Below are 12,011 nucleotides of genomic sequence, written 5' to 3' on the forward strand. Positions count from 1 at the left end.
AATAACTTTTACATTCCAACGAGCTGAGATGGCCCAGTGGTTAGAACGCGTGCATCTTAACAGATGATTGCGAGTTCAAACCCAGGCAAGCACCACTATTTACATGTGCTTAATTTGTGTGTATAATTCATGTCTTGCTCGACGGTTAAGGAAAACATCGTGAGGGTTTCCTCACGATGTTTTCCTAATTCCTGCATGTGTCTAATTTCATTGGAATTCTGCCACACGTGCATTCCACCAAACCGCATTGGAACAGCGTGGTGGAATATGTTCCAAATCCTTAATGGAAGAGGGAACCTTACTCCAGCAATGGGAAATTTACGAACTGTTACTTTACTTTACTTTTTTTTCTTTACATTCAAACGAACTTTTCTATTAGAATTGATTAATTATAGTTAAGTATACTTACCAGTTCATTGCCCTTTGCGGATAGGACTTGTTCATTGTTAACGTACCATCTATAAGTGAGGTTGTTCGGATTAGCGGTAGCCTGGCAACCTGGGAAATTAAAATGTTTTTATTCTCACTTTTATATTAATTTAATATTGGTTTTATTAAAATTATTATGACGTCTGATTCAACTGGGTCTGCTTGATTGCTTTTGAAAAGTATATTATGTTATGAGATACAAGTGATGTCTTTGCTCGCATTGGAATCGTGAAGACCTTAATTTAAATATTACGATTAAATATTAATAATGTAATTACATGCATTTCAATTGTTACTCTTTGAACATAACATACTTTTTAAATTTATTTTTCCTTATTATTATTATCTTTAAGAAATATACAACAAAGTGGTTTTCTGTATTGACTGTATTGCAGTTATCCTATTAAAAATTAAACAACGGATTTTGTTGATTTAGTCAATTAGAAATATTGATAAATAAAAAATATTTTAATGTATATAAAGATACATGACTTTTCTGAACGTCTGTAACAAAAATTTTTTAAAAACTAAATCTTTTTCTAAGCCAGTTTTTTCCTAGTTTATAAATTAGATTATAATTATATTTAATTAATACATTTGACTTTCACTTGCATTTTTATCTAAAGTTATATATCTTAATTTTTATATATATTTATTAGTTAAGTTGCTAATGTTTACAATTCTTATATAAATGAATTAATAATACATTAATAAACCCAGTATTATCACTTGATTTTACTGACCTATAATTAACTTATCTCCTTCCAGGATACGGCCATTTGTTGCTCTGGACTTGATTACCAAACGTACCTTTGGTGCATACTGAACCTAAACAAATAAAAAAAAAATAATCAGACAGACGAACAAACAACCTCATACACTAAAGACATAGTATAGCATAGTACCGACTCCGCAACTGTCATCGGAATTTTGGAAGAAAAATTAAAGTGGAAATAAGCTTTTAACTAATATATTAATCATTAACTCTTAGTAATGTACTATATAGCTGACTTGCATGAAGTATATATGTAAATCAAAGATTTTTTTATCTTTTTCCTACTTCCACGTGAACAGGCTATAGAAATTCACGTGTCAGATAAAAATCTGTCATGTGTATATCTAAGAATCTGCATTTAGGCGACATTGTAGAATAGCCCAGTGGGTTATATAGACGTAGAGTTACTCTTCAAACACCACATACAACATACATATTAGCGATATAATACATTAATTAGGTGTTACCCAACTAATACAAAGCCTTATCACCCTTTACATAACCTTTTTAAGACTTACCAATTTTTCATAGTATATTTATCGTACCTCTAATATTTATATGAAGAAAATTATGTTAAAATATTATCCACTCTGTCGGTAATATATTTATGTATAAGAAAGATATAATACCGTGAGGAATATTTTATCAAGTAAGAGAAACAAGCTATATTAAATCATAAATACACAAGTATGTTTAAATAAGAAACGTTGTGATTACACACTAAAACGTTATAAAAACCGGCGAAGTGTGAGCCGGATTCTCGGACAAAGGGTTCCGTATCTATAAGAAGTGTATAGGAGAACCATCAAATATTTATTTTATACTTAGACAATATAATTATTTTTTTAAATAATTATTTTTAAATAAATATGAGACAACATCACATACATTACTCTGATCCCAATGTAAGTAGCTAAAGCACTTGTGTTATGGAAAATCACTAGTAACGACGCTACCACAGACACCCAGACCCAAGACAACATAGAATACTATAATATAATAATAATATAATAATAAAATAAATAAATATAAATATAATAATAATTATAATCTACATCGACTCGGGAATCGAACCAGGGACCTCGGAGTGGCGTACCCATTAAAACCGGTGTAGTCACCACCACCACACACGAGGAGGTCGAATTACATAATCTGTGAATATTTCAATTGTCTAATTCTAAAAGTAGTAGTAGGTAGTATGAGATGGTGACGGACGGATAGACAGGAACCCTAAAAAATATGGCCGCTACGAAACTCAATCGATTTTAAAAATTGTTGCTAAATGAAATCATTTATAATTAAGAATCATAAAATAAATCAAACATAGTAATAAACATAAATAATAATACACATCTTGATATTATAATAATATACAGCAACAAAGTATATACGCTCCACGTTCTCACAAGGGTAGAAAACGAGGGGAGGGCATGACGGCAAAATAAAACGTCATGTCGTTTGGAGTATGAGACTTACTCTCCTTTCACAAGGCACACCAATAGATTTTACATCAAATACTATTTCAATTTCTAAGAAAAGTTTTAATTTTATAAATTGACTGATAGTTATTGAAACCAAAACGTCGTATTTAAACAGGTATGGTCTTTTACTTGGTGGTAGGGCTTTGTGCAAGCCCGTCTGGGTAGGTACCACCCACTCATCAGTTATTCTACCGCCAAATAACAGTACTCACTATTGTTGTATTCCGGTCTGAAGGGTGAGTGAGCCAGTGTACAGGCTACAGGCACAAGGGACATAACATCTTAGTTCCCAAGGTTGGTGGCACATTGACGATGTGGGGAATAGTTAATATTTCTTACAGCGTCATTGTCTATGAGCGATGGTGACCACCTACCATCAGGTGGCCCATACCATAAAAAAAAAGTAAAGGTATGATTGTTTTTTATAGCCTTTATGACAATTATTAGATCAAATATTTAAACCATTTGTACCAGTTGCTGTTTCCCGCTCAGCAATCAATCTTAAAGGAGGTTATAGCATGCAGGAAATGGTGGTGTACAGTCAGGGTAAGAAAAGGTTCGTCACCTTAAGATCTATTTTCTTGTGCTCAGTATAAGCGATAATCTGCTTTACCGATCGAGAATGACATATTGCGTCGCAATGATTTGATGTTTAGATTCAAAAGGTACTAAGAGTTTAAGACTTGATAAAGGAATTAATTTGAAAACTGACTAAGGTTTTTTTTTCTTTAACTGTACGAATGTATTTACAAACACAGGTTCACTCTCATAATCCGATCGGAAAGATTTGAGTTGAGTTCAACTCAAATCTAACTGTGGATGAAATTGCAGAAATCCTTAAAAGAAAGTTAGGATGTTTATCCTAAATCCGTTTCGAAGCTATTGTAATGATCCTCATCCAATTATGATGAAAATTCCATTTGCTAAAAGTAGGTAGGAAGATTCTGGACCATTATTTACCTTATTTAATTGTTGTAATTACCTTATACCCTGGCAAGGCACGGATATCATATAAAAAAGTATGTCAAAAAAAGAATTAGGTATGTTTATTAATGTTAAAGTTTTTATATAAAAGGATATCAGCAAACATAATAAAAGACACACCCAACAACGAAACGAAAGAATGCAAGAACTTTCTCTTATTTAATTTTTAAACAATTTCCAAGAGCTTAAAGTCTCTTGGATATCTTGTAATTGGATTGTTATGTTCCGACCGAACTGAAGTCCCATTTAGAATAACTATTTTACAACTCATAATATGCTTTTTAATTTCAATTTTAACTAAGTCTGTGTAAACATTATTCTGGGAATTACTTTATTATGAATAAAAAACGTATAATTATTTTCTTGAATGGTTGAATGGTTTATAATGAGGTCACAAGTTCGATACCCGGTTGGAAACAAATGTCATTGGTATTAGAATTGGTTATTGGATGTTTGAAAGTCGTGATGGCCCAGTGGTTAGAACTCGTGCATGTTAACCGATGATTACGGGTTCAAACGCAGGCAAGCACCGCTGATTCATGTGCTTAATTTGTCTTTATAATTCATCTCGTGCTCAGTGGTGAAGGAAAACATCGTGAGGAAACCTGCATATGACAAATTTCATAGAAATTCTGACACATGTGTATTCCACCGACCCGCATTGGAACTGCGTGGTGGAATATGTTCCAAACCATCTCCTCAAAGGAAAAGGAGGCCTTTAGCCCAGCAGTGGGAATTTACAGGCTGTTGTTGTTTGTTTGTTTGAAAGTGGCACCGGTAACTGAAAAGTTATGTGAAAGCTGGCTGTCATGGTATGCTGCGGAGGAGTGAAGACTATGTTGTGAGGAAGGTCTTGAACAAGGACGCGGATGGTGAGGACCTCTATATAGGGGTGCCCAAATAAACGATGGATTCGAAATGGGATAAGCGCAGGAAGATCATGGTATTATAGATGAAATAATTTATCAGCTTCCATTGTTTAATTTTAATACCTCAGAAATCATTTAATGGGCTGCAAATTCTGCCGAATTGCCTTCCTTAGAACATATAGTGTGTTTAAATAAAACTATTTATAATGGATGAATCGCGTATATTAATTATTTTTAAACATCCCGACGTTTCGAGCACTTTGCAGTGTTCGTGGTCACGGGCAGACTAAGATGACATTTGTCTATTTGAAGAACAAAGGAAATATTATTAACAACTACCGCCAACGATTTCTCAATTGATATCTTGAGTAACGTTCCGGTTGCACGCAGAAGGCACTAACTGTATCTTTAGGTCTTGCAGTCTGTTGGATTTGGGATTTTAAATTTTTAATAAGTGGATCCCAGGTGTTAGAAAGTCTCCAACCATCTTCTCTATTGAAGTTCGGATGTTTTTGAATTTCAATAGCCTCGCGTATCATTCTAGGAATGAATCTGTGTTCTCTAGCGAGGATCTGTGGTTTATCAAATCGGATAAAATGGTTAGGTTTATCCAGAGCATGTTCACAGACTGCAGACTTAGAAGAACGCCTATTTTTGACATCTCCTATATGTTCCTTGACCCTGGTACCGATACTTCTCTTTGTTTGGCCTATGTAAGATAAACCACACTCACATTCGAGTTTATATACTCCTGCAGTTTGTAAAGGAATATTACTCTTGATAGGTCTCAAGAACTGGCTCACTTTCTTATGAGGCTTGTAAACGGTTTTAATTGAAGCTCGCTTCAAGATGTTGCCAATCCTGTCTGTAACTCCCTTCACATATGGTAGAAATGCAGGTTGTCGCTCAACTGTGGGTGGCTTGATACGGCTTCTGCGATGCTGGCGAGGCACGGGCAGCTTGTTCTGGTGGAGTGCAAGCTTGACCTGACGTAGCTCGTCCTCTAGGTGTTCAGCATCGCAGAGATGGTGGGCTCTCTGAAACAAAGATTTGCCAACGGTAGCTAACTGGCTAGGGTGGTGGTGCGAGTCACCATTGAGGTATTTGTTGGTGTGTGTGTGTTTAAAAGCTAAAGAGGCAAATAATTCTTTAGCTTTCCTTGACATCCTTATTATCAAGAATCCTGACAATACATTAAGTCACACAGTTTATAGGAAACCCACACACACCAACAAATACCTCAATGGTGACTCGCACCACCACCCTAGCCAGTTAGCTACCGTTGGCAAATCTTTGTTTCAGAGAGCCCACCATCTCTGCGATGCTGAACACCTAGAGGACGAGCTACGTCAGGTCAAGCTTGCACTCCACCAGAACAAGCTGCCCGTGCCTCGCCAGCATCGCAGAAGCCGTATCAAGCCACCCACAGTTGAGCGACAACCTGCATTTCTACCATATGTGAAGGGAGTTACAGACAGGATTGGCAACATCTTGAAGCGAGCTTCAATTAAAACCGTTTACAAGCCTCATAAGAAAGTGAGCCAGTTCTTGAGACCTATCAAGAGTAATATTCCTTTACAAACTGCAGGAGTATATAAACTCGAATGTGAGTGTGGTTTATCTTACATAGGCCAAACAAAGAGAAGTATCGGTACCAGGGTCAAGGAACATATAGGAGATGTCAAAAATAGGCGTTCTTCTAAGTCTGCAGTCTGTGAACATGCTCTGGATAAACCTAACCATTTTATCCGATTTGATAAACCACAGATCCTCGCTAGAGAACACAGATTCATTCCTAGAATGATACGCGAGGCTATTGAAATTCAAAAACATCCGAACTTCAATAGAGAAGATGGTTGGAGACTTTCTAACACCTGGGATCCACTTATTAAAAATTTAAAATCCCAAATCCAACAGACTGCAAGACCTAAAGATACAGTTAGTGCCTTCTGCGTGCAACCGGAACGTTACTCAAGATATCAATTGAGAAATCGTTGGCGGTAGTTGTTAATAATATTTCCTTTGTTCTTCAAATAGACAAATGTCATCTTAGTCTGCCCGTGACCACGAACACTGCAAAGTGCTCGAAACGTCGGGATGTTTAAAAATAATTAATATACGCGATTCATCCGTTATAAATAGTTTTATTTAAATGTGTAATCATCGCGAAAATTTAAGACAACATTACATATAGTGTGATCACACTGGTAACATCGCACCGTTGGCCATTCTTCTTTGAAATTTCCATGACCGAAATCCAAAATCCATCATCCTAATTATGGCCGTATAGGAACAGACACATGAGTTGATATAATAACAGTTCTTAAAATATCTTCAAATGATTCGACAACTCTAAGGATTAAAACTAAACTGAATGATAAAAAGCCTTCTTAACCGATGATTGCGTGTTCAAACCCAAGGAAGCACCACTGAATATTCATGTGCTTAATTTGTATTTATAATTCATCTCGAGCTTGAAAACATCGTGAGGAAACCTGCATGTGTCTAATTGCACAGAAATTCTGCCACGTTTGTATTTTACCAACCTGTATTGGAACAGGGTAGTGAAATATGTCCCAAACCTCGAAGCGGGAGACCTTTGCCCAGCAGTGGACACAGGCTGTTGTTATTCATATTATTGAGTGCTAATCTTTTATTAATTAAAAATATACGTGTGTTGTACTTTTCTCAGCTTAAGCATTTAATGGCTTAGTCTCGGATATCAAAAGTCTAGACGAAGCCGTAGGAAAGATGATAGATTATATGCGAACGAATGAACTAATTTAAAGACAATTTTCTGTCTGTACACACGGATTACTTCATTGAGCGTTCGACTATACTTAGGAAATGTTTTTCCAATGGAAAATTTCCATGGGCCATTGGAAATTTGTCTTGAATTGGACATCAGAAATATTTCTATGACAATGTTGTAATGATAAGTCTGTTGTTCAGGATACATAGCTCAGAGTGACGTAAGTAAATTTCGACGTTAATATTTTTTTAGGGATTTCATGAGATAAATTTCTCATACTAGGATACATTTCAGGAAAGAGCTGCGCAATGTCAGATATTTATAACCCTTACATAGAAAGTATTTCGTTAACTTTGTTGGTCCTTTAAGAAATGTTAAAACTAAGAAATCTGGCATCCTTATTCACTAAACTGTTAGTGAGTTAGTAAATGATTATTTGTTGGTTTCTGTATTTTTGTGCTTCGCGACTTCGTATGCGTGTGAATTTAACAAAAATGTTTTATTATAAACTAAGTTACTCCTTATCAAATCAGCTTTGGAAGTTATTCCACCACGCTGTTCCAATGTGGGTTGGTGGAATACACATGTGGAGAATTTCTATGAAATTAGACACATGCAGGTTTTCTCACGATGTTTTCCTTCACATGAGATGAATTATAAAGACAATTAAGCATATTTATATATACATATATGCTTCTAACCACTGGGCCATCTCAGTATACATAACACTCAATTTTTATTAAATATATAGAATTTATATTGCATAGAGGTAATTAACGAAATAATAAATATATTTTTGAAAGAAATGGTGACAATTTCGTATACGCGAGGAAAGATAAACTAATAGCATCTAGTTTCCGACTTCGATAAGTTAATAAATCCTTCCTGGGGCACGGTATTCGTTTCTCTAGCAAAATTCCACGGCTATATTTAACTTGCCTTAATAAAAAAATGCAACAAAAATACACAATAAGATATTACTGAATTCAAAATTATATTGAAAATAAAAAGCGTACATTGTACAAACGTTTAATTTAGTTAATCAACATACTCTGTTATTGGAATAAAGTTTCCTACCGGTTTTTTTCATTTTCCGAATGGGTGCCTATGGCCTTACATTCAATTCAATCAAATCAAATCCAAATTTATTCAAATAGGCTTTAAAACACTGTTGAATCGTCATTCTACAATTAAGTGAAGCTACCGCCGGTTCGGAAAATAGATTCTACCGAGAAGAACCGGCAAGAATATCAGTAGTTACTCTTTTCAGCATTTAAAAAATACAAAGTCATGTTAGTTAAATACAATTATTTAAATTAATATATCCTGCGTGGAAGTCAACAGGTATTAGCTCCACACTGTTTTATCATCTATAAAATCTTGTATTGAATAATTTGCTTGCTTTAGAAATGTTAACTTAATTACTATTTAATTTATTTTCTGTATTCTATGTATCTTTAGGCAATAGTGGCGTTATTGTATATTGGAACAGAACAGAAGTTAATCTATAATATATATATGTTCAATTCCCTAATATATAAATAACAAATTAACTTTCTCTGACTATGTTCCTGTCTGTCTGTTACTCCTTTACAGCCAAACCACTGAACCAAATGTGGTAAAATTTGGTATGAAGCAACCTTCAAATATATATTTATACCTAACTACTGACAACTAACCTTTCAAAGATTATATCCACAAACGAAAACTAGTAATAACATAAAATCCAATCTCAATATATATCAAAGACCTAAAAATAATGGAACATTAAAAAACTTCCCAGCGATGTAATACAGTCTTTGCTGACACTTCCAGAGCGTCGTCAGAAAATTACATAGCCTTCTTATTTTCACTTTACTAGTATAAAACCACGTCCAAAATATCATGATCCACCCTATTTTTCTACTCAGCACTAAAGTTGTGATAATTCGGAGAGACGCTGAAGATTCATGGGTCAAATTATCTTGGATGGCGTACGGCTATTCGGAAATTCTTGGTAAGACAAAAATTGTGGTGACGGCTTTCCTTTAGCGTCTGTTTCTTTATTTCGTTACGTTTTCCCTTTATCCGTTTATTGGCGACTCTGTCTTAAAGAGTAATTTATGTGTGCAATATGTACGTTTTATTTTATCTAATTCGATTTTATGACGCTATCGATGCAAGTTGAAATCTTTTGTTCTTACGTGGTACGTTTTATGTTCGTTCTTAATTAAACTATCCTGTACTCGGTCGAGTCTCGATACTCTTTCAAGAAATTATTTGAGAAATACTTGAACTTTCTATTTTTATATTTATTTAAAGGAATACGTGTCTTTTTAGAATAATGTTAATTTGTGTACACATAAGCTATAATAATAATTTATAGTATTGCCCTTACTAATGATATGTTATATATTTATTTATTCATTGTTAGGGTACAGAAAATATGTAGGTCACCTGACGCCCCCACGCACTCGTGTGCCAATTATATTATATAAAAATTTCTCTATAACAAATATTTAAAGAGATGAAAGCCAGAAACTTGTGTAAAAATATGTTATTATTTTATATACTTACTTAAGAATATTATTATGTATGTTTTTATGTAAAACATAAAAAATATCTAAGAAAGATTTCATGAAGTGTTTTATTGGTATATGATGATTGATGTTTAACTCATTAAAGGTTGTCGAGATACATAGGCATTTTATAATTTCAGCGTAAATCTTACGCTGACTTAAGATTTGTGTTTATGCTATTACTTGATTTGATAAATAATAAAGTAACGGTCTCGAACAAAGATCATAATAGATAGCTTTTGTTTTATAGCAATTGTGGGTTTAATACTTGATCATAAAATTGTTTGTAGAGGTTATACAGGTGCGTGTGTATTTGGAACCTTTTTAAAGCATTAGGGTAAAATAATTTCTTTCAGTCTTTACAGCGCTTCTCGCAGTCATATTTTGCATACTAAAGTAAAGTAAAGTAAAGTAACACCCTGTAGATTTCCCACTGCTGAGATAAGGCCTCCTCTTCCATTAAAGAAAGGGTTTGGAACATTCCACCACGCTGTTCCAATGCGGGTTGGTGGAATGCACATGTGGCAGAATTTCGAGAAATTAGACACATGCAGGTTTCCTCACGATGTTTTCCTTCACCACCGAGCACGAGATGATTATTAACAAAAGTTAAGCACATATGTATAGTGGTGCTTGCCTAGGTTTGAACCCGCAATCATCGTTTAAAATGCACGCGTTGAAACCACTGGGCCATCTCAGCTCTCATGATTTGTATAGTAACTACTTTTAATTTTAATCTGTATAAGGCCTTATCTTTCTTTGAAAACAAATATAACAAGCAAAACGCTTCCGTAAGGCAAAACTAGTATGGAAATTCAGAGCAAAGCCTTAAGAAAAACGTTTTACATTATATTACAAAAAAAAAAAATCCTCAGTAGGGATTTACGGCGAATAAAACAAATACAATTATATATAAAACTTTCGGATAAGTTGGCAACTTCAAAAATATTTGAGATAAGAATGACGTCAATAAGCCAAAGCCGTAGGCGGGATTACACATCCAATTTTCGCTGTAAATGTATTTATACTAGCTGAAATTGCGGCTTTACCTGCACTAAATTTATATAACACTCCAAGCCCCATTTTACCCCGTTAGGGCTGGAGTTTCGTAAAATCCATTCGAAACTAATATAGTCTAGTGTAATAATAATGATGGTAAATATTTATTGGCATGTATAATATACTTTCATATAACACCCTATAAAGAACCTTCTACAATCTACACCCAATAAAGAACCTAGATACAAAATTTCAAGCTTGTAGGTCTTATGGTTTCTGAGGTTTCATGATTAATCACTGAGTGGTATTTTATATAGAATTCTTTATATTTATATGGTAGCTGAGCTCTGGTTTTCTACCCACACTTTACATTAAATAAAAAAGTATTATTCTTTTATGATATTATTTGGCGGACGAACAAATGGGCCAACAAAAGGCAAGTAGTCACCACCATATATAATGGCGCTATAAGAAATATCATTCTTTACGTCGCCAAAGCACCACCAACCTTGGAAATTTGCATGTTAGGTCCTGTAGTTCCAATAATGAGTAATACTGTTTGGCGTTAGCTGGCGGATGAGTTGGTAGTACCTATCCAGGTGTGCTTGCACTAGCCCCATTTTTGATTTTAATGAAATCTACACTAATATTATAAAGAGGAAAACTTTGTTTGTTTGGTTGTAATGAATAGGCTCAAAAACTACTGGACCGATTTTAAAAATTCTTTCACCATTCGAAAGCTAAATTAATGCCGCATAACATAGGCTAAATTTTATTTCGAAAAAAAATAGGGTTCCGTAAGATATTTTGGGTTTTTCGGACAAAATGATGATTTTTTGCGTATGATGCCTAAACTATAAAAGATAGAACTATAAAATGTTCTAACTCCGGTCCTTAGAGGGCATAATGGCCTCCGACCCTAAGAACCTCATCAGATTCGTGGCTGATGTTGGTCTGGCTGAGGTGTTGTGATCACGAATTTGAGGTTTATCACAATAGATCCAAGCGCCGGTTGCAGTAATTCTTCAAATGTGACCGTGCCTCAGCAGTAGGGATATTAGAAGACAGATTATGAACCGTTATCTACGCGGGCGAAGCCGCGGGCGACCGCTAGTAATTAATATACTTAAACTACTAATTATAATCATTTATTTAAATTAGAAT

At 34.5% G+C, this 12,011-nt stretch overlaps 1 protein-coding gene across 1 annotated transcript in view; it reads right to left on the bottom strand.

The window, feature by feature from the left end:
- LOC124540661 (irregular chiasm C-roughest protein-like) overlaps positions 1 to 12,011 on the bottom strand; it is a 111,234-nt gene that overhangs the window by 19,428 nt on the left and 79,795 nt on the right. Inside the window, exons 8-9 of the mRNA XM_047118328.1 lie at positions 1,173 to 1,257; positions 410 to 498 (exon numbers count right to left, since the gene is read on the bottom strand). Of these exons, the coding sequence (XP_046974284.1) occupies positions 410 to 498; positions 1,173 to 1,257 (174 nt within the window). The remainder of the gene's footprint in view (positions 1 to 409; positions 499 to 1,172; positions 1,258 to 12,011) is intronic.

The sequence above is a fragment of the Vanessa cardui genome, chromosome 26 (assembly GCF_905220365.1).
Source record: "Vanessa cardui chromosome 26, ilVanCard2.1, whole genome shotgun sequence".
NCBI classification, from domain to species: Eukaryota; Metazoa; Arthropoda; class Insecta; order Lepidoptera; family Nymphalidae; genus Vanessa; species Vanessa cardui.